The sequence below is a fragment of the Cetorhinus maximus genome, chromosome 4 (assembly GCF_964194155.1).
Source record: "Cetorhinus maximus chromosome 4, sCetMax3.hap1.1, whole genome shotgun sequence".
Lineage (NCBI taxonomy): Eukaryota > Metazoa > Chordata > Chondrichthyes > Lamniformes > Cetorhinidae > Cetorhinus > Cetorhinus maximus.
The window spans coordinates 95,213,334-95,237,877 of NC_135882.1; the positions used below are offsets into that span (position 1 = coordinate 95,213,334).

The 24,544-nt window shown below is 41.7% G+C and overlaps 1 protein-coding gene across 2 annotated transcripts in view; it reads left to right on the top strand.

Annotated features, from left to right (window-relative positions):
- The window catches only part of rb1cc1 (RB1-inducible coiled-coil 1), a 195,511-nt gene that overhangs the window by 105,307 nt on the left and 65,660 nt on the right, over positions 1 to 24,544 (top strand). For both annotated transcript variants that reach the window (XM_078540524.1, XM_078540525.1), the window contains exons 16-17: positions 6,696 to 6,804; positions 8,855 to 9,110. In XM_078540524.1, the coding sequence (XP_078396650.1) occupies positions 6,696 to 6,804; positions 8,855 to 9,110 (365 nt within the window). The remainder of the gene's footprint in view (positions 1 to 6,695; positions 6,805 to 8,854; positions 9,111 to 24,544) is intronic.

The window sequence follows — 24,544 nt, forward strand, 5'->3', positions numbered from 1 at the left end:
TACAACAGCAAGCATACTTCAACAGTAAAGTGCTTTGGAACACCCTGAGGTAGTGAAATGTGCTACATAAATGGTATAAATCCTGGTGCTGATGGTCTGTTGTATCTCTTGAATTGCTAGCTTTGGATTACTTTCCTTAGTCTGTTGCACTTGTCGCATGGCACTACTGCCATGATATGATTTGGGAGGCGGTGGGTGGGGGCTGCGGTTGATGGCTGCCTTACTGTGAAACAGATGTTATTAATTGGAAAGTTGGTGATGGTAGGAACAAACAGTTTAGCCCCTTGTGTTGGCTCTCTTACTAACTGGCGTAGGAGCGGTCTAGCAACTGCATCTTTCAGAACTCGGCAGCTCAGTCAGTTTTTTTAATACTGAACCACTAAGTGTTGGACAGAGGAGAGGTGAAGAAGCAAAAAAGAGAAGTGAAGAGGGATTATGAGAAAAGACTGGCAGCCAACATAAAGGGGAATCCCAAAGTCTTCTATAAGCACATAAATAGTAAAAGGGTGGTAAAAGGAAGAGTAGGGCTGAAGGAGATTTACACATGGAGACGGGGCATGGCTGAGGTGCTAAATGAATATTTTGCATCTGTCTTTACCAAGGAAGCAGATGCTACCCAGGCCATGGCGACAGAGGAGGAAACCCTGTCACTAGAAGTGTTCAAAATTGATAATTTATCCAATACCTCCTCCTTATCAGTACTTAAAGTTGACAAGGCACCAGGACCGAACGAGATGCACCTAAGGATATTGAAAGAAGTGAGAGTGGAAATTACAGGGGCACTGGCCATAATCTTTCAGTCTTTAGACTCGGGAGGTGCCAGTGGACTGGAGAATTGCAAACATTGCGCCCTTGTTTAAAAAAGGTTGCAAGGAGAAGCCTAGCAATTACAGACCAGTCAGTTTAACTTTGGTGATGGGGAAGCTCCTCGAAACAATTATTTGGGATTGAATTAATGGTCACATGGAAAATGTGGGTTGATTAGGAAGAGTCAACATGGATTTCTTAAGGGAAAATCATGTTTAGCTAACTTGCTGGAGTTTTTTGAAGAGGTGACAGAGGGTTGATGAGGGTAATGCTGTTGATGTGGTGTACATGGACTTCCAAAAGGCATTTGATACAGTGCTGCACAACAGACTTGAGGAAAGTTATAGCTCATGAAATTAAAGGGACAGTAGCAATGCAGATAGAAAATTGGCTGACTAATAGGAAACAGCGAGTAATGGTTAATGGGTATTTTTCAGACTGGAGGAAGGTTTGTAGTGGAGTCCCCAAGGGCCGGTATTGGGACCCTTGCTTTTCCTGATATATATTAATGATCTAGATCTTGGTGTGCAAGGAACAATTTAAAAGTTTGCGAATGATACAAAACTTGGAAGGATTGTAAACTGTGAGGAGGACAGTGTAGAACTTCAAAAGGACATAAACAAGTTGGTGGAGTGAGAAGATAGGTGGCAGTTGAAGTCCAATGCAGAGAAGTGTGGGGTGATTCATTTTGATAGGAAGAACATGGAGAGACAATATAAAGTAAGGGATACAACTCTAAAGGGTGTGCAGGAGCAGAGGGACTTGGGTGTATATGTGCATAAGTCATTAAAGTGACAGGACAGGTGGAGAGAGCTGTTAGTAAAGCATACAGTATCCTAGGCATTATTAATAGTGGCACTAGTGGAGTATTGTGTACAGTTCTGGGTGCCACAGTTTAGGAAGGATGTGAATGCATTGGAGAGAGTGCAGAAGAGGTTTACAAAAATGGCTCCAGGGATGAGAAACTTCAGTTATGAAGATAGATTGGAGAGGTCGGAACTGTCTTCCTCGGAGAGGAGAAGACAAAGGGGTGATTAGATAAAGGTGTTCAAAATCATGAGGGGTCTGGACAGAATAGATAGGGAGAAACTGTTCCCACTCGTAAAAGGATCGAGAATGAGAGGGCACAGATTTAAAGTGATTTGCAAAAGAAGCAAATGCGATGTGAGAGAACTTTTTTCACACAGCGAGTGGTTCGGGTCTGGAATGCACTGCATGGAAGTGTGGTGGAAGCAGGTTCAATCAAGGTTCAATCAAGGTATTCGAGAGGGCATTAGATAATTATTTAAGTAGAAATAATGTGTGCAGGGTTACAGGGAAAAGGCAGGAGAATGGCACCGAGTCATAATGCTCATTCGGTGAGTTGGTGCAGACATAATGGGCTGAATGGCCTCCTTCTGCACCGTAACAATTCTGAGATTCCAGAATCCAAAGCAGTTAATGGGGAAAATGATGCAGACATTGAAGCCAACGAGAAATTTAGTTGTAGGGGACACAAAAGTGGATAACCATGGACATTATAGACAGAATGGGGAGGAGATAACATGGTGCTACAACAGGAGAACAGCTGCTAGTGTCATATTCCATAATAAGTCCCTTGTCTCCATCATCTTGGTCGTTACCGCCTACATTGTTTCTAAAATTTCATCATCTTTGTTTGCAGACCTGTCTTGACCTCCATTTTAGTTTCTGCCACTTACATTCCAATGAATGTCTTCTGCTATTCTGAGTCTTGATCCGTCTCAATATTTTTATTCAAATGTTATTTTTACCACCATTCACGAGACTTCACTAATCATGAGACTTCTGTGTAAGTCTCCATTCCTGTCGCTTGCTTTAGTGATGTTAATTACTAGAAACACCGTGTTTTCCAGATTGTGTACATCACAAGCAGCAACGAATATAACTAAGTTAGGGCTGACAGTTGCTCCCAAAAGGTCAGCACATCAGGCATCCCAAGGAAACCATTATTGAATCAGGGACAAAAACTCAACAAAATCAACATAAGCAAGGTAACATTGGAGAAATTGATGGCACTAAAGAGCGCCAAATCCCCATGACCAAATGGTTTCCAGCTCACTATTTTAAAAGAAGTAGGTGAGAACACTGCAATTGCCCTGACTATAATTTTCTAAAGTTTTCTTGATTCTAGAGCTGCTCCTTTAAATTGAAAGATTGTGCATGTCCATCTGCTAGTTAAGAAAGGTGAGGGGGAAAACCAGGGAATTATAGACCATTTAGCCTAATATCTGTTGTCAGGAAATTTCTAAAGCATATAATTAAAGAATGGGTGACTGAGCACCTTGAAAATTTTCAACTGATCAGAGACAGCCAGCATGAATTTGTAAAGGATAAGTCATCCCTCATAAATCTGATTTGAGTTTTTTGAAGAGATAAACTGAAATGTTGGATAGGGGAGCACCTATGGACTTCAAGAAGACATTTGATAAACAACAACATCATCACCCTTTCTCCTCAGAAAAGCAACCCTTGACCCCACTGTCGTTGCAAACTATTGTTCCATCTCCAAGCTTCCATTCATCTCTCAAGTCACCTTCCAAATCTGTGTCTATCTGCCACAGAACTCCATGTTTGAATCCTTCCAGTTGGGGCTTCCACCTCTGCCACAGTACCAAAACAGTTCTTATCAAAGTCACAGGTAATATCGAGTGTGAATGTGACAAAGTAAACTATCCCTCCTCATCTCTTTCAACTTGTCTCCAGCCTTTGACACAGTTGACCAGACCATCCTCCTCCAATGCCAGACCTCATTCATCCAACCGGATGGGACTGCACTTGCCTAACACCATTCTTATCAATCCAATTGTATCCAGAGTATCACTTGTGATGGCTTCTGTCCTGTACCATACCTCTTGTGTTTCCCAAGGATCTATTCTTGGTGTAGCGACATCTGAAAACAGTGATAGATTTCACATTTACACTGACACCTAACCCCCACCTCACTGTCACCTTTCTCGATTGCTCCACTGTCTAAGTTATCAGACTGCTTGTCCAACACCCAGTTCTGGATGAGCTGAAATTTCTTCCGGTTAAATATTGGGAAGATTGAAGCCATTGTTTTTGATTCCCACCACAAAGTCTGTTGTCTAACTATTAACCTCATCCCTTTTCCCTGGCAGTTGTCTGAGGCTGCAACCTCGGTTTCATTATTTGACCCCCGCGATGAGCTTTCAACCACACATCCATGCTGCCACCAAGGCCCACCTCTTTTCACTTCAGGAACATAGCCCGAATCCACCCCTCCTTAGCCCTTCTGTTGAAATCCTCGTCCATGCCTTTTGTTACCTTTAGTATTGGCTATTTTAAAGCACTCCTGGCTGGCCCTCCCATTTTATCCTCCATAACTTGAGGCCATCTTAAATTCTGCTGCCCAGATCCAAGCTCATATTTCATCACCCCTCTGCTTGCTGGCTTACTCTGACTTCTGGTTAAGCAATGCCTCAATTTTAAAATCTTCATTATTGTTTTCAAACCCTCGCATGGCTTGCCCCCTCTGTGTTTTTAATCATTTCTAGCCCTACAACCCTCTGAGATACCTGCACGCGTTTCATTCTGGCCTCTTGAGCATCCCAATTTTAATCGCACCACCACTGGTGCCTCTGCCTTCCCCATGCTCTTTCCGCATTTCTACCTCACTTTCCTCCTTTACGTTGCTCCTTAAAATCCGCCTCTTTGACCAAGTTTTTGATCATCTGCCCTGATGTTGTTATACTTTGTTTACTAATGCCTTGGGACACTTATCTAATTTAAAGGTACTATATAAATACATGTTCTCCTTATTGATCAAGCTCCTCAAGAGAGATTGTTAGCTAAAGTTAAACCTCAGAGAACTGAAGGGAAATTAATGACCTGATTAAGAAATTGACCTGGAAACGGTGTAGGGTTAATGGGGAGATACTCTAATTGATAGGAAGTGACTCATGTCCCACAAGGATCTCTGATGGTTTTACTGTGTTTATTAACAACAACGATGACTTGGATGATGGGATAGAAAGCTACTCATCCAAATTTTCCGACGACATGAAGATGGTAGGTTTTGTAAACTGTGCAGAGAAAAGTGTAAAATTACAAAGAGGCTAATCAGCTAAGTAAATGGGCAAAACTGGGTCAGATAGGATTTCAACATAAGCAAATATGAGTTTATCCACCTTGGACTGAAAAAGGATAAAACAGAGTACTTTCTAAGTGGTGAAAAACTAGAAACAATGGATGTCTGAGTAAGTCAGGAGTCAAGTGACTTGGTGACCCAAGTGCACAGATCATTAAAATGGTATGAACAGGTACAGGAAGTAATCAAAAAGGCTACTGGAACACTGGCCTTTATATCTAGACAGCTAGAATACAAGGGGGTAGAAGTCATGCTTCAGCCATATAAAGCCCGCATAACAGCATACCTGCAGCAATGTACGCAGTTATGGACACCACACCTTAGGACAGATATATTGACTTTGGAAGTAGTGCAATGTAAATTTTTACTGGAGTAATATTTGTACTCTTTGTTAAGCTGCAAGGAGAGATTAAATAAACTCTGGTTGTATTCCCTGGAATTTAGAAGCTTAAAGGGGTGATTTGATATTTTTTTCAAGATGTTAAGGGGAGTAGATAGGGAAAAATAATTTCTGCTAGTTGGGGAGTCTAGGCCTAGGACGTATTATGCAGACTTTCCAAGAGTGAAATTAGGAAGCATTTCTTCATGCAAAGGCTAGTAGAAGTTTGGAACTCTTTTCCATAAAAGGCAATTGTGCTGCCTGAATTGTTAATTTTCAAGGCTAACTTTGATGGATTTTTGTTAAGGAATATGGGCAGAAGCTGGTAAATGGACTTAGATCACAGATCATTTGACAAAGTTGAGATTGTTCTACTAACATGTTTCTGGGTGTCTCTGCTTCAGAGCACTGAACAATTCATTAAGAGAAAAATTGTTGATATGCAGCTATACTTGGGTCGTGAACAAGTTTTTCAGATGCCAAAGGGAATCAATAATCAAGGTGCAAGTAGGTTAAACTTGGACTGTGAGCAGAAACTTGGAGGATGTTAGTATAAAATTAACTTTGAAGTTGAGATTATAAGAATTATTTTTCTCTATCACCCCATTTATAACTCAAAGCAATGAAGATGTGAAATTAGACAGCTAATTTAAGGACTTTTTGCACTTAGTTTTCTACTGTTACAGCAAACAGCACTTTGTGCGTAGATGTACAGTAGGCATGGGCAAGGAGCCCAATTTTAAAAATAAGTCATAAAATTTTGTACTTGGTGATTTGAGGGCAAGTCTTCCCGTCTTCAGAGTATTGAACGTGTACCTGATCCCCAGAGGTATAATTGCCATAGTTATATCTGGGCAGCTTAATGATATTTTGCATCAATACTTGTTTCTATGATGTTCTGGCTTTCGCTTCAAACTTTGCAAAATCACATTTTTACAAGAGCAACAATCAAGTTAATTCAGCCCATCACACTATTTTTCATCTGTTGCCGTAATCCCACAATATTTTGCATTGATGAAATACTTTGTCACCTGTAGCCTGTTTATCAAGTTCAAAACAGGTACAAATATTCCAAGGAACTGTGTGCAAGCGGATAAAATGATCAGTTCCAAAATGCGGCTCAAACTTGCACACACGAAAAGTTTTTTGTTGTTTTTCTGCTTTTGGTTTCATTCTCATTTGTACCTGATATTCTGAACAGAAGACTGCGCTTGCACAACCCATCGTAGGACTTTTAATTGTATTTTGAATATAACTCCTTTACATCATCACTTAGCCTGAAGGAATTCATTATTATGGAAGCACTATTAAAACTTGCAGACTACCAGTGTGCTGATTTTACAGATCATAGATCACATTCTCAAATAATTTGTTTTTCAGACCAACTTCAACACTGTTCTAACTCGGGAAAAGGTTAAGAGAGAACAAATTATCCATGAGCTGAATGACAAACTGAAAAAGCTAACCCAGCAACAAGAAAAGGATAGAGGTGAGCTAGGATAAATTTACCACAGGATTAATTTGCGGGTTTTGTGTACTTAATGTGTCTGACTGCTTAAGGTAGAAGTGTGGTTTAAAGAAATCTTGGTCTACCCCTCCATCTGTCCCTAAACTCTTATGTCTGTAATATGGCACCTTTAAAGAGTAGTAAAAATATTTTAAAGAAGGAAACGACAAGTGGCCACTTGCTTTGCTTTTTTTTTAACCTGACATGGAGTCCAAAATTTACCTTAAATCTGAAAAATTCTATTTTCACATAGGAAATAAGCTCTGAAAGTGAGCAATGTTTGCTTACAGCTGTCTTCTTTTGGATCTCAGAGGGCGACTTAACGTAAAACTTTACTTTGCTATCATGTTATCCCAATTACAGCAACTAATGCCATAAGAAATCTATTAATAAAATAAAAGATTTTATTACTTCTTAATCAAATTTAAGAAATGACTCAAAAACAAAATGTTGTAAATACTCAACAAGCCTGGCAGCATCTGTGGAGAGAGAAACAGGGTTAACGTTTCAGGTCTATGACCTTTCATCAGAACTGTAGTAACTAAAGTTAAGAGGAAGTCCATCAATATTCAGTGGGCAGATTTTCATCCTACTAACTTTAAGCATATAGAATCACCGGCGGAAGGGATATAGAAGAAACTCGTATGGGGAGCAGCCTATGCAATTTTCCTCTGTTGATTGCTTGCAGGTACAAAGAGAAAAACCCACCCCTTATCAATAGTGTTGGGATGAATAAAGCTTGCACTCTATATTAGATCAGACCTTGTGGCTTTGGCACTCTTAAAGGGGTAATTGAAAACAGCACATTATGGGAAGGATTTTCCCGTTGGGGGGGGGGGGTGGCGGGGCCCGCTCGCCGACGCATAACATGACGCGTGGTGACATGGGGCGGAACTCCCGACGTCACTGCACCCCATTTAAATTTTCCGGTAGGCGGGGCGCAGCAAAATCAGCTGCGCGCCAGCCGACCTGTCAGTGGCCAATTGAGGCCATTGACAGAGTAATTAAACTAATTAGTGGACCTGCCCGTCCAACCTTAAGGTTGGCGGGCAGGCCGGGAGCCCAGAATTAGAAAAAGCATGAAACCTCATCCACGGGCGGGATGAGGTTTCATGTAGGTTTTTAAAAAATTTTAATAAAGTTTTGTAAAAATTATGGACATGTCCCAACTCATGTGACAGTGTTACATGAGGGGACACATTAGGGAAATTTTATTTTTCTATTTTTAGCTTTTTTACATTTAGAGCTGATCTCCCTGAGGCAGCACTTAGCCTCAAGGAGATGAGTGCGCTCTTTCGTGTGCATACGCGAAAGAGCGCACTCTCGATTTTGGGATTACCCCCCCACCTGCACAGGGAACGCATAGTGCTTCCGTGCGGACGCCACGCTGGGTGGGCCTTAATTGGCCCACCCACGTAAAATGGCGCCGCGCCCCAGATCGGGGGCGCCAATCGGAAGCACACCTGTGCGTGCCCGCCGTTCAACTTCCCCCCTGACAGGAGGAAAATCCTGCCCTATAAATTGGATGATTTTGATTTCAATAAATATATGAAATGCATAACTACTTGATTTCGCGTATAGTTCATCAAATCATATCCTAAGCTGTTGCCTACGTAGCATTTTGTTAGATTTCACCTAAGCTGAAATTGGTGGTGTAAACATGGATAGCATGCGTGCTAAAAGTTAGTAGGTTACAAGAGTCTATGCCTTTCAGCATGGTAGCAAGCTAATGCCACACTTGGTTTTAATATTTGAATACTTTTTATCATTAAAAGCAGACCTATCCTGAAGGACCTTAATGGTGACTTAGATACACTTACCTAATACCCAAGCATATGTTGCATTACTGATTCAAAGAGATTAATTCTTGTTTAGTTGAAGTCCATCTCCATAAAGCTGAGTAGTTAACTGCTATCAAACTATGCTTAGGTGATATTAAGGTTATGATGAGTAATGTAGAACTAATATTTGTTAGATAGGTGGAATCTTGTGTTAATTAGCATAATTCTAAATGTATTTATTGTGTGTTCAGTTTTGATAGAAACCCTCTCTGCGGACAGAGCTACTTTGCTACAAGAAAAGAAAAAGCTTGATGAGGAACTTAACAGACTACGAAGTAATGTGCTGGTTTGTTCTGCCTTTTCATCACCTGGAACTTCTGGAGCTGAGGCTTCTGCTGCTTCTGGGTCTGACATTCCATTTGATTCGGAAAGACTTGCACCTGTTACTGCAGCAGTCGAGGATGGCAGAATAGACTCCGCAATGGAGGCAAGCACCATGACTGTACGGTGAGTAGCCACCCAACATAAAATATTTTTTACAGTTAAAGTGAATAATCACTTAATTTCAGTAATTTTGGTTTGGAAGAAACAATGCTTTACTATGACATTCAATAAATAATTGTGTAATTATACCTTTACACAATTATACCCTTTAGCTCTCAAAATGGTGAGTTCTCTTATTTTAGATGGGCTGTAGGGGAGATGAACCAAGCAGAAGTGCCCCTTCTCAAAAAGAAGGGAAGGAAAGCTGTCACCAACTCACCCTGGACTCATTTCAATGGTTTTCGAACAACTGTTTAGAGACACCATAAACAGCAGCCTAGGAGCAATTAATGATTATCTTTTTGTTTAGACATTTGAAGACCTAATTTTGCCTTGTTCTTTAATTTTTCCATTCTGGAGGGTGCCATGAAGAAAAGGATTCCATCTCTTCATAAGTTATTTTTTGATTTGCTGCTTTTCTCCCTTTGGTGCAGAATTAAACTCGTCCTTGTATGCTTATAGACACGATTGTCCTACACTGTGCTACCAATTACTTTTTTTGGTGCCCCTGAATAGTCATAAACAGATAAAAGGTAGAAATTTAGTGATAGTGGAAATTTGGTGCAGAGGGGAAGGATTTTTTTTACATCCAGCACAACTTGTGGCTTGAGTTAGAGGTAGATATTTAATTTAATCTAACTAATTTAAACCAGATTAAATAATTAGTTAAAAGACTAAAGGCTATAAACTGGTTGATTTTATGGGGAGACGATGGCGTAGTGGTATTGTTGCTAGACTAGTAATCCAGAGACCCAGGGGACCCAAGTTCGAATCCCGCCACTGTAGATGGTGGAATTTGAATTCAGTAAAAATCTGGAATTAAAAGATGGTTTGTCGATTGTTGTAAAAACCCACTAATGTAGCACCAGACATGTGACTCCACAGCAACTCTTAAATGCCACTCAGTTGTAACAAACCGCTACAAAGTCACAAAAAGGCATTGACCCAGGCACCAGAAAAGACATCTACAATCTCAGCCCTATTGACCCTGGAAAGTCCTCTGGAAGCTAGTGCCAAAATTGGGAGAGCTATCTCACAGACTAGTCAAGCAACAGCCTGACATAGTCATCCTCGTGGAATCATACCTTACAGATAATGTCCCAGATGCTACCATCACCATCCCACAACAGAGGTGGCGGTACAGTGGTGTACAGTCGGGAGGGAGTCCCCAACATGGCATCGGGTCAAATATGGGCAAGGAAACCTCATGCTGATTACCATGTACCGCCCTCCCTCAGCTGATGAATCAGTGCTCCTCCATGTTGAACACCACTTGGAGGAAGCACTGAGGGTGACAAGGGCGCAGAATGTACTCTGGGTTGGGGACTGACCGAGCTGCCTGAGTCCTAAATTACATAGCTGCCAAACTGGGCCTGTGACAGGTGTTGAGGGAACCAACATGAGGGAAAAATATACTTGACCTCATCCTCACATGCCACAGATGCATCTTTCGAACAGATCTAGCAACTCAAGACTGGGCATCCATGAGGCCCTGTGGGCCATCAGTAGCAGCCGAATTGTACTCAAACCTCATGGCCTGGCATATCCCCCACTCTACCATTACCGTCAAGCCAGGGGATCAACCCTGGTTCATGAAGAAGGCCGTAAAACATGCTAGAAGCAGCACCAGGCATACCTAAAAATGAGGTGTCAGTCTGATGAAGCTATAACATAGGACTACCTGTGTGCCAAACAGCATAAGCAACAAGTGATAGACAGGACTAAGCGATCCCACAACCAACGGATCAGATCTAAGCTCTGCAGTCCTGCCACATCCAGTCGTGAATGGTGGTGGACAATTAAACAACTCACTGAAGGAGGAGTCTCCACAAATATCCTCATCCCCAATGATGGAGAAGCCCAGCACGTAAGTGCAAAAGATAAAAGATTTGCTACAATCTTCAGCCAGAAGTGCCGAGTGGATGATCCATCTCGGCCTCCTCCAGAGGTCCCCAGCATCACAGTCTTCAGGCAATTCAATTCACTCCACGTGGTATCAAGAAACAGCTGAAGGCACTGGATACTGCAAAGACTATGGGCCCTGGCAATACTCTGGCAATAATACTGAAGACTTGTGCTCCAGAACTTGCCGCGCCCCTAGCCAAGCTGTTTCAGTACAGTGACAGCACCGACATCTACCTGGCTGTGTGGGAAAATTGCCCAGGTATGCCCTGTACACAAAAAAAGCAGGACAGATCTAACCTGGCCAATTACTGCCGCATCAGTCCACTCTCCATCATCAGTAAAGTAATGGAAGGGGTCATTAACAGTGCCATCAAGCGGCACTTGCTAAGCAATAACCTGCTCACGGACGCCCAGTTTGGGTTCTGCCAGGGCCACTCAGCTCCTGACTTCAATACAGCCTTGGTTCAAACATGGACAAAAGAGCTGTACTCCCGAGGTGAGAGTGACTGCCCTTGACAACAAGGCAGCATTTGACCGAGTGTGGTATCAAGGAGCCTTAGCAAAACTGGAATCAATGGGAATCAGGGGGAAAACTCTCTGCTGGTTGGAGTCATACCTAGCACAAAGGAAGATGGTTGTGGTTGTAGGAGGTCAGTCATCTCAGCTCCAGAACATCACTGTAGGAGTTCCTCAGGCTAGTTTCCTCAGCCCAACTATCTTCAGCTGCTTCATCAATGACCTTCCTTTCATAAGGTCAGAAATGGAGATGTTCTTTTTTTCATTCATTCATGGGATGTAGGCTTTCCTGGCTGGGCCAGCATTTATTGCCCATCCCTAGTTGCCCTTGAGAAGGTGGTGGTGAGCTGCCTTCTTGAACTGCTGCGATTTCTCAATGACGGGGTTGAAATGCCAAGATTAATTCAGCAGTGCGTCGTGCCTCATGTCAGCCTGTGACGAGTTCATACTTATGATACATTTGCATATAGTAAATACTCATTAGTGTGAAAATTTTTATAATTACATCCTACTTTCAAAATAAAGCCAGCAGAGCATGAAAACTAGGTTCATGTTTGTTTAAAGGTGGTGTGCACCAGTCGGCTTTGTGCAGTTGTGCCTCAGGTCAACGGTTTCCTTCACTGAACTCTGCGGTACAAGGGAAGGGAATGGGAGAAAAGCAGCTTGCATAGAGACTCTGGACCAACAAGGGCGAGCCAGGTTTGAGGTTTGTGTGGAGTATGGCTGGGGGCACGAGCATTGGAAGAGGGAAGGGCCTAGTATCCCTAGTGTGGTGGGGGCAAGTATGAAGGTGACGAGGAGAGTGGAGTGTAACGCCTTTAAGCACAAACCTTACAATGAACATTTTTGCAATGTCCTCAGAAGCATGTTCAGTGCCAGGATTGGAGATCGAAGGTATTAATAAGGAAGTTATAGCAGGGCACTTGGATAAGCTCAAGGTCATCTGGCAGAGTCAACATGATTTTGTGGAAGGGAAATCATATTTACCCAACTTATTGGAGTTCTTTGAGGAAGTAACATGTGCTGTGAATAAAGGGGAACCAGTGGATATACTGTACTTAGATTTCCAGAAGTCATTTGTTAAAGTGCCACATCAAAGATTATTGCGGAAAAATAGAAGCTCATGGTATAGGGGGTGACATATTGGCATGGATAGAAGATTGGCCGGCTAACAGGAAGTAGAGTAGGCGTAAAGGATCTTTTTCCTGTTGGCAAGATGTAACAAGTGGTGTGCCACAGGGATCAATGCTGGGACCTCAACTGTTTAAAATTTATATAAATGACTTGGATGAAGGGGTGCTTGCCAAACTTGCTGATGGCACAAAGATACGTAGGAAAATAAGTTGTGAAGAGGACATAAGGAGGCTCCATAAAGATATAGACAGGTTAAGTGAGTGGGCAAAGATCTGGCAACTGGAGTGTAATGTGGAATTTCCATATTGGCAGAAAGAATAAAAGGGAAGCATATTATCTAAATGATGAGAGATTGCAGAGCTCTGAGGTGCAGAGAGATCTGAGTGTCCTGGTGCATGAATCACAAAAGGCTAGTATGCAAGTACAGCAAGTAATTAGGAAAGCTAATAGAATGTTATCACTTATTGCCAGGATAATTGAATACAAAAGTAGGGAGGTTATACTTCAGCTGTACAAGGCACTGGTGAGATCACATTTGGAGTACTGGTCTACACTGTTGGTCACCTTATTTAAGGAAGGATTTAAATGCTTTGGAAGCAGTTCAGAGAAGGTTTACTAAGCTAATACCTGGAATTTGAGGGTTGTCGTATGAGGAAAGGTTGGACAGGCTATGCTTGTACCCACTGGAGTTTAGAGAAGTAAGAGGAGACTTGATTGAAAAATAAGATCCTGAGGGGTATTGACAGGCTAGATGTGGAGATGTTTCTTCTTGTGGAAGAATGTAGAATTGGGGGTCACTGTTTAAAAGTAAGGCATCGCCCATTTAAGACCGAGATGAGGCAAATTTTTTTTTACTGAGGGTCAAGAGTCTTTGGAATTCTCTTCCTGAAAAGGTGGTGGAAGCAGAGCCTTCGAATATCTTTAAGGCAGATGTAGATAGCTTCTTGGTAAGCAAAGGGGTGATAGGTTATCGGGGGGTAGGTGGGATGCAGATTTCAGGTTACTATCAAATCAGCCATGATCATCTTAAATGGTGGAACAGGCTTAAGGAGCTGAATGGCCTACTCCTCCTTGTTCGTATGAAGTGGGAGGAGCCCACTGGTGGGTGAAGTTTTGGTTGTAGACAATGGGAGGAGTTGAAATGTTCATCAGTTCTACAGGTGACTCCATGGATACACATGTTCTCATACCACTGTCTGCCCTCTTCACACTGTTCAATTGCTGGAATACCTATGGGTCTCATATGTCCAGTATTTTCATAGACTCATGGACATTTGCAGCACAGAAGGAGGTTGTTCAGCCTATCGTGTCCATGCCAGTCAAAAAAGATCTGACTACATTAAGCTCATTTTCCAGCACTTGGCCCGTAGCCCTGGAAGCTATGGCAACTCAAGTGAATATTTAAATACTTCTTAAATGTTACGAGAGTTTCTGACTCAAACCACCCTTTCAGGCAGTTCCTCTACTAATGGAAATAGTGCCTCCCTATCCACCCTATATATGCTCCTCATAATTTTGTACACCTCTGAGGTCCCCTCTCAACCTTCATGCTCCAAGGAAATCAACCCCAGCCTATCCAATCTTTCCTCATAGCTCAGACCCTCCAGCCCAGGCAGCATCCTGGTAAATCTCCTCTGCACCCTCTCCAGTGTAGTCACATCATTCCTATAATGTGGTGACCAGAACTCCACGCAGTGCTCCAGTTGTGGCTTAACCAGCATTTTATACAGTTCCAGCATAACCTCTCTGGTCTTGCCTTTATTAGCCAAGGGATAGAATATAAGTATCCCATATGCTGCCTTAACCACCTTATTTACCTGCCCTGCTACCTTCAGGGATCTGTGGACATGCACACCAAGGTCCCTCTGATCTTCAGTACTTTCCAGGGTTCTACCATTCATAGTATTATCCCTTGCCTTGTTAGCCCACCCTGAGTGCATTACCTAACACTTTTTTCCAGGTTGAATTCCATTTGCCACTGCCCTGCCGACCTGACCAGCCCATTGATATCCTCCTGCAGTTTACAACTATCCTCTTTACTATTTATCACCCTACTAATTTTCATGTCATCTACAAACTTTTTTGATCATACCCCCTACATTTAAGTCCAAATCATTTATGTACACCACAAACAGCACGGGCCCCAGCACCGAGCCCTGCGGAGCCACACTGGAAACAGACTTCCTGTCACAGAAAAACCCCTCAGCTTCCTGCCACTCAGCCAATTTTGTGTCCAACATGCCACTTTGCCTTGAATCCCATGGGCTCTTACTTTCTTGACCAGCCTGCCACCTTATCAAAAGCCTTGCTAAAGTCCATGTAGACCTCATCAAAAGCATTACCCTCATCAACACTGCAGGTTACCTCAAAAAAATTCGATCAAATTTGTCAAACATGACCTTCCCTTAACAAACCCATGCTAACTATCCCTGATTAATCCATGTCTCTCCAAGTGCAGATATTTTATGTCCCTCAGAATCCTTTTTAGTAACTTCCCCACCACCGAGGTTAGACTGACTGGGCTGTAATTTCCTAGTCCATCCCTTCCTCTCTTTTTTAATAATGGGACAACGTTAACAGTCCTCCAGTCCTCCGGAACCTCACCTGTGGCCAGAGAGGGTTTGCCAATTACTGCCAAAGCCCCTGATATCTCTTCACTTGCCTCCCTCAACAGCCTGGGAAACAACTCATCCGGGCCTGCAGGCTTGGGAGCAGGAGGAGATGATGCGACAAGGAAGGCTGTTGCTGGTCAACAACAGAGGCATCAGCAGCAACAGGCAGCACCATAGGGAAGGCATCATAGAAGATGGGCACTGGCATTTGGCAGCAAAATTGCAGAGTTTCCCTTTTTGCCGAGGAGGCTCTTTTATAGCCCGCTAGTAGCTCCAGCACTGTCAGCTGATGGAGGATTTCACCCTCCACCAATGAAAAGCTCCCCTTCAGAATCACATGTATTCCCTGCTCACGGTGCCAGCAGGTAGATTTTTATTTAGAATCCCGTGGGGAAAATAAAAAGCAAGAGAGTGTAAGTGGCACACAGTGCTGGTTCTGCTGTTGGAAACAGCACGCCACGGTTAAAATTCTGTCCCATGTGGGACTCAAGGAGGGAAAGAGTTACCTGGACACATTAGCATGTTGCCCCTTGGCGACATCATCTGAAGGCACGGTGTTAGTTTTCACATGTGTGCCACCACCACCTCTATCGACCCCTCCACTGTTACTAAATATCAGACTGCTTATTGTTAGGAAATAGAGACAGCTTAACTAAGTTATATTTGTATTTGTGGGTGCTAGTAATGAGTTTTAGCTTTAAAGTTTGTTTGATTTGTATTTCTGTATTTGTGTGTTAAGAAAAGGCCAAATTGAGTTTTAGTTTCACTTTAAAAGGTGCCTGCATTTCTAGTGAGAGTTTTACAACTGTTGCAGCTAAGTTAAACAAGAGTAGGGAAACTGAGCTGTTGCCTAGCAACAGGGGTCCAGCAAGGCAGGTCCCTCTCATAGACACACACACAAAAAACTAAAAACAGCAGTTTGATTTGGAAGCTGTTTGAGTTCAGTTGATTTTGAAGATAGCTGCCAGGAGAGACTGGGACAAAGCGGACAGATAGCCAGTCCCAAGCTAAAGAAAAAACCCTAAAAATTTAAGTGAGTGGAACAGGAGAATGTCCCAAGAAAGACTTTCTAGTCAGAGGGAAGGACAGGAACCTGGAAAAGGTTAAGTGAAGTTGAGAGTGAGGGGCAGAGAGAAAGATTCCAAGCTTCAGATTTAAAGAGACAAAAGCTGGAGAAAGCAGATTTAAAGCAAGAACAGCTTGTAAGAGGCCAGCAGGTCCAAAGAGATGGCTGAAGGTATGTAACCCTTTGCCATGGGCCTGTGAAGCAGTGGTATGCTGACGGCTAAGTTGGTGAGAGAGAGTGCGTGGAAGACAGCTTGAATGCATGTGGCGACACAGGAAAGGAACATAAGAAGGAGAGTTCAAAACCTTGGAGGTGAGCCCTTGCGGAAGGCGTCTGAGAGAAAGTGTTGGTTTGGGAGAAGATTCCAAAGCGAGTTCATGGAGAGTGGAGATTGGAAAGCCTCGTGTGAAAGACTGAGTTCGGTGAGACTAGTTGGCTTATGGTGGAACAAGCATCTGGGGGAGTTGAGAGATCCATAGCATCTGGTTGAGGTGGCATCTGTCACTTGGTTTCAGAGTGTGGTGTGTCTGACCACAGGGTGCCTATGGGTTTACATGGGCTGGGTACTTATGTGAACATTAGAGTATAAGATAGTTTTTGTAACTTGCGTTATCCTTACAAATCTGTAATATCTGTAAAGGTGTTGTGAGTGAAGGAGTATTGTAATATAGTTCATCTCTTGTTTAATAAATGTTTCATGCTTTTGTTAAAAGTTCATTAGCTGACTCCGGTGACTCTGTTCAGTAGCCCCTCTCCACATATCTAAACAAACAGTCAAAAGTTGGGATCTATCAAGCTGGATTCCACCCTGAGATCAGGCTTATCCAGTGGTAACTTCAGCTTGGAATCGTAACATTATCAGACATCTAGTACTGGATGAGCAGAAATTTTCCCCAATTACATATCGGGAAGACTAAAGTCAATGCTTTCAGTCTCAACCCCAAACTCTGTTCCCTAACTATTGACTCCATCCCTCACCTGACAACAATCTGAGATTAAGCCAGCCTCTTTGCAAATTTGGTGTCACACTTAATCCTGAGATGAGCTTCTGACCTCATATTTGTGCCAGCTTAAGACGGCCTATTTCCACTTCCATAATATCGCTTGACTTCCCCCCTCAGCTTTACTGCTACTAAAGCCCTCAGCCATGATTTGGTTACTTCTAAATTTGATTATTCCAATGCACTCCTGGCTGGTCTCCCACTTTCTACCCTCCGTAAACTTGAGGTCATTCAAAACTCTGCCGTCCGTGTCTTAACTCACAGCAAGTCCAATACTTCTATTACCCCTGTACTCGCTGGCCTTCATTGGCTCCTGGCTAAGCAACATCTTGATTTTAAAATCCTCTTCCTTGTTTTCAGATCCCTCCAAGGCCTTGCCCTTCCCTATCTCTGTAATCTCCTCCAACCCCACAACCCTCCAAGATATCTTCGCTTCTCTACTTCCAGCTTCTTGTACATTCCCAATCATAATGGCTTCACTATTGGTGACCATGCCTTCAACTGCCTAGGGCCCAAGTTCTGAAATTCCTCCTTACACCTCCCCACCTCTTTACCTTGCTTGCTTCCATTAAGACACTTAAACTCTACTTCTTTGACCTAGCTTTTGGTCATCAGACTAATGTCTCCTTATGAGACTCAGTGTCACACATTGTTTCATAATACCTCCGTGTCCTTGGGGGACATTCCATTATGTTGAATGTGCTATATAAATACAAGTTGTTGACAGTTTGATCCAGGAGGCAGCCACACCCCTTAGGTTAAGAAGTAGTGCAGGTCTGGATAGTGGTCATGGACAGGAGAGTGCAACTGTAAGATAGATGGATGAGGAGATTCCAGGTGTCGTTCTGGAGGAGCCTTGATCTTTTCCCTTACCCAGCTGGTACAAGCTTTTTGCCTGTGTGGATGAGGGCAAAGTCTGCAGGGTGAATGAGCAAACTGACAGTAGTATCATAGTACAGGAAGCCATTGAACAGGGGGTGCAGAGTAAAAAGGAATGTGGTAGTGGTGGGGGACAGTATAGTCAGAGGAATGGATACTGTTAACTGCAGCCGCAACTAGGAGCTCGAAAGATTGTGATGCCTGCCCAGACCAAGGGTTAAGGGTATCTTTCAGCTGGAGAAGAATGTAGAGTGGGAGGGGGAGGACCCAGTTGTCATAGTCCATGTTGGACCAATGACATATGTAGAACGATAATGGAGCTAAGATCAAAATTAGTAAGCCAAATCTCTGGATTGCTATTTGAGCCGCTCGCAATTTGGCACAGAGTCAAATAGATCAACTAGTTGAATGTGCACCTCAAAGTGTCACGGGAGGCAGAGATTTTGATTAATATAGCACTGGAACCAGTATTGGGGATAGAGGGAGCTGTTTAGTTTGGGTGGTTTCCACTTAAACTGGGCTGGGGCCTGTGTCCTGGTAAATCAAGTAACTAGGCTGTAAATAGGGCTTAAAATAAGAAGGTTGGACAGAGGGTTCAAGTGAAAGACAATTTATTATGCATTTCTAAATGTTCTGCTATTTCATCCTTTATAATAGATTCCAACATTTTCCCAATGACAGATGTTAAGCTAACTGGCCCTATAGTTACCTGTTTTTTGTTTCTCTCCCTTTTTGAATAAGGATGTTACATTGGCAATTTTCCAATCCTCTGGGACTTTTTCAGAATCTAAGGATTCTAAGGATCTAACCAGTGCATCTACTATCTCTGCAGCTATTTCCTTTAATATCCTAGGATGCAACCCATCAGGTCCAAGTGATTATGGGACCAATGCTGTTTGAAAAATGACATTAATCCTTCACCTCTCTTTTATTTGAACAGATTTTTTCTTGTGATTGCTGTCTGTTTTGTTTTTCTCTATTTCTAATAAATTCCCCTCATTCAGCCCTATGCGAGATTGGTGGCAGCAAATTTGAACATGGAGTGCTTGAATCTTGAGGGTTGATTTTTTTCTTTTTTAAACAAGGAATTTCTTATGGTATGTGAAATTTTAATCTTTGACTACAAACTTGTAAGTAGCATGTTGCTGCTCATCTAGAGCAGTTATCCAAAAGACTTATCGGCCTTTAGCCCCATTTGTTTTCCTAGTACTTTTTCTCTAGTGATAGTTATTGTGTTTATTTCCTACCCCCACCCCCTTTTTGCCCCATAATTATTTAGTATTTTTGGTATGCTATTAGTGTCTAGAATTAGTATGAATTGAAATAGGAAATAGTAAGGGTCAAAAAATGCTGATAGGAATAATATTGGCCCTCTAACAGTCGCTATACTATTGCACCAGAGTATGAATCAAGAAAAAGGAATAGCTTGTAACAAGTACGATGCAATATTTGTGAGGCACTTGGTCTTAATATAGACTGGACAAATTGGAGATAATGCTATTTTAGATCCTATTTTATGTGATGAGATCATAGGATAAAATTTCACAATTGAATTTGAAAATGATGTATGTAAATCTGAAACTAGACTATTAAACTTAAAGACAATTGCATAGGGTATGAGGAACAACCCAGCTTGGGTAGATTGGGAAATTAAATAAAAAGGCATGAAGATAAATGAATAACAGCAACATCAGAGAAATATTTCTTTAAATGAAGACTCAATCCATTGAGAAGTAAGAGCTCCATGGGAATAAGAGATCCATCCTTGGCTAAATGAGGGGGTGAAGTATTAGATTAAAAGGTGTTTATTACTTTGGGAAGAGTGGTAAACCTGAGGATCGGGAGGGATTTAGGTAGCAGCAAAGGATGATCCAAAATTGAATGAGGGAGGAAAATACAATATATTAAGTAAATTAGCAAAACATAAAATAGTGTAAGAACTTTCAAGTATACAAAAAGTAAAATTTATCCCTTAGAGACTGAAACAGGAGAAATAATAATGGGGAGTAAAGAAATGGCAAAGACATTAAACAAATATGTTGCCTGCCATCACAGTAGAAGATACAAAAACCTACCAGAAATAATGGAACCAAGGGTCTAATGAGGGCGAGGAATGTAAAGGAATCATATTACTAAAGAAAAAATCCTGGAGAAATTAATTGGACTGAAAGCCAAGAAACCCCCTGGACCTGATGGCCATCATCCAAAGATTATGAAAAAGATGGCTGGAAAGATTGTGGATGCACTAGTCCTGATCTTCCTAAATTCCCTAGATTCTGGAATGATCCAAGTGGATCAGAAGTTAACAAGTGTAACACCAGTACTCAGGAAAAGGGGGAGACAGAAAACTGGGAACTACAGGCTAGTTGACCTGAAATCGGTCCTCTGGGAAATTATGAAATTCATTATCGTGGAACAGGTAGCAGGGCACTTTGAAAATCATCACAGATTTAAAATTAAACAAAGTCAGCATGGCGCTATGAAAGGCAAATCGTGTTTTGACAAATCTATTCGAGCTTTTTAACAATGCAACTAGCAGGGTAGATAAAGGAGAACCAGTGGATGCTGTAGATTTGGTTTTTCAAAAGACATTCATTAAGGTACCACACAAAAGGTTGTTGCACAAGATTACAGCTCGTGGGGCTGGGAGTAAAAATTAACATGGATAGAGGATTGTTACAGGACAGAAAACAGAGATGGAATAAGCAAGTCATTTTCAGTTTGGCCTGTTACAATTGGGGTGCTGCAGGGATCAGAGCTGGGCCTCATCTATTTGCAATCTATATTAATGACCAAGTGGAAAGGACCAAGTGGAAAGGACCAAGTGTGATATGTCCATGTTTCCTGACAATACAAAGCTTGGTGGGAAAGTAAGTTGTGAGGAGGCCACAAATAAATTTAGATATAGATTAACTATGTGGAGAAGAAGGTGCCAAGAATATAATGTGGGGAAATATAAAGTTATTAACTTAGGTAGGAAGAATAGAAAAACAATTTTTAAGACATGAAAAACTATTAAATGCTGATCTGCAGAGAAATTTGGGTGTCCTTGTACAAGAAACATTGGAAGCTAACATGTAGATCCAGCAAGCAATTAGGAAGGCAAATGGTATGTTGGCCTTTATTGCAAGAGGGATAAAGGAATAGTAGATATGGGTGATGGTGTCAGTGAGGAGAGGTGGGTGGAGGCTCTTGTGGAACATTAACATTGGCATAGGCCTTTTGAGCTAAATGGCCTGTTTCTGTGTTGCACACTTTATAACCAAACATTTAGTATGATGGATTATATCATTTAGGAGTTAAGTAGGAATCCTTGTTGATACCTGCTGCCACCAGCAACCCTAAAACCCTTTTGAATCTTCAAGTAATGAACCTGAACCCTCAGTTTCTCAGAGGAAATTGGATTTCTGGTACTCAGTGTCAGAAAAAGTGACATGATCTTGTCCATTTTGACTATCTTGGCCTATTAGGCCTATCTCGGGCATGGCTTTTATTTCCTCATCAAATTTAGACCACCTCTGACTTTTCAGAATTTGCTTTCACTTCCTCCTAGAAAGTGACAAATGTGGCCTATGTTTGGTTCATCGCTGAAGTGGATTGATTTCATAATCACCTTAGAGATCTTACATTTCCCTGTAGCTGACAATCATGTTGCCTTTTACGTGGTGGAAAGTACAGCAAAAACTTCTTCAGTGTAAGAAATTTATACTGCCAACCCACTTTAGACTCAGATAGTTTCTCAGTTAAGGAGACTGAGAGAATGTTCTGTTTTCTGTTTATAGTCAAAATTGCGCCAGCAATTATGAGAGAATCATCTTTAATATTGAAAGAGCACTACTTTTTGCTGCAACAAAGTGTGATTCACAGGAATAGTCTGTCATGATAACTTCAATCAACTCTCAGTAGTTAATTTTTTTTGGATGCCACAGAGCATGTATGTTTAGTCACAAAAGCAAGCTAGCCCTTGTAATTCTGGTTCCCAAAAACTCACTGGTTTTCTTCATACTAATATCTGTTAAACCTTCTTTGAAAAAAATGACCGATATTTTGAAATGCTGTACCTGGCACTGACTGGGTGTTTATCTCTGTGACAATCCAACAATAATTTAAGAAAATCCTGCAATTCCATGTGCAGAGATGGAGCTACCAATATAATGTACACCCTATTGTTCTCATATTGGTACTAGTCTGTACTTACTGTTTTGGCAATATACCCAAGCAAGTAAACAACCAACAATGTCTGATAATCACTTTTCACAAAATCATAGAATGCAGGCTCTCAGCAAGTGTAGCTCACCCCCCTCTTTTCCCTGTAGCCCTGCAGATATTTTCTCTTAAAATAATTCTCTAATTCTCTTTAGAAGGCCTTGATTGAAACTGCTTTCAGCGCCACTCTCAGCAGTGCATTCCAGATCCTAACAACTTGCTGTGTAAAAGGGTTGTTCCTCATGTTGCTGTTGCTTCTTTTGGCATTCACCTTAAATCGCAGTCCTCTGGTTCTCAAATCTTCCACTAGCAGAAACATTTTCTCCCTATGTTCTCTGTCCAAGACCCCCTATGATTTTGAGCACCTCTATCAAATCTCCTCTTCATCTTTTCTTCTCCAAAGGGAACAGTCCCAGTTTCTCAAATCTATCATCATCTCTGGAATCATTCTCGTGAATTTTTTCTGCACCCTCTGTAATGCCTTCACATTCTTTCTAATGTGTGGTGCCCAGAGCTGGACAAAATATTCCAATTAAGGTCGAACCAGTGTTTTATACAGGTTTATCATAACTTCCTTGCTTTCATACTCCGTGCCCCTATTTATAAAGTCCAGGATCCCATATGCTTTGTTAACCATAGAAATTTGGATAAGTTACAGTGTAGAAAGAGGCCATTTAGCCCACCATGTCCACACCGTAACAACTTTCTCTGCCACCTTTAATGATTTATGCTCACATATAGCTAGGCCCCTCTACTCCTGCACTCTCTTTAGAGTTGTACCCTTTAGTTTATATTGTCCCCCTGTGTTTCCTATCAAAATAATTCATTTCACACTTCTCTGCAATAAATTTCATCTGCCATTCCAAAAGCCTGTCTGTTCTTTTGAGGTTTAACACTATCTTCACAATTCACAATACTTCCAAATTTTGTTCCATCTGCAATTTTTGAAATTGTCTGGCACACCCAAGTCTACATCATTAATCAAGAAAAGCAGTAGCCCTAATACTGAACCCTGGGGAACCCCACTATACATACTTTGCTCCAGTCCAAAAAACCAACCCTTCAGCATAACTGTTTCCTGTCGCTTCCTTTTAACCACTAGACACATTTCCACCATCTTAAGATCTTTTTTCAGTTAAAATCTGTGGAGGAACAATTGCCTGAAAATTGCTGTCAAAATAATGGCTAGATGAGTAGTGCTTGAAGTCACATGGATGCAAATGCCACAGCAACTTCTGTGGAGGGCAGATACGTCATTAAGAGCAGAAATCCAAAAGTTGCTATCCGATAGTTGTAGCTGTGCTGTTGGCTATGTGAAAACAGCATTCCCATTAAAATATATTGTATGATGTGAAGTTCCTATACTTACACAGCAGATGAGATTTAAACTTGCAGCAGAAAGTTAGGACTTGTCGATTTCCATCTTAAGTGCCTTTTTAACAGCATGATATGTGTTAATTACTATCAGTATCAGTCAACGTTTCTGGCACTGAAACTCAACTATTGAAAGACAAGTTATTCCTTCAGGTTTTAAATGTTAGTGAATTTAAGAAAAACTATTTTTTCTTTGACTCTTCTCTTTCTCTTGATCTAGTCTTTCTTTCCATATTTCTCTTTCTGTACCTGATTTGAAATTCAATTCACCATTCTAACTTATACTTCATTGTTCAGATTACTTGCAGTTCATTTCACAATTCTTCAATCTGATTGATTAGTTAAGGAGGTACATAGTTACTTGCCCTATTTACTCAGATCCAAGATGCCCTGTTGAGAGTGCTCATCATCTTGTGCTTCTAGCAACTTGCAGGGCATTAAGTTGAGTGTTTTGGGCTACAGGAAGATATAGACGGGATTGTCAAATGGGCAGATAAGTGGCAGGTGGAATTTAACCCTGAAAAGTGTGAGGTGATACACTTTGGAAGGAATAATTTGACAAGGAAGTATTCAATGTACGGCATGACACTAGGAAGTTCTGAGGAACAAAGGGACCTTGGCGTGTGTGTCCATAGATCTCTGAAGGCAGAGGGGCATGTTAGCGGGGTGGTGAAAAAGGTATGTGGGACACTTGCCTTTATCAAT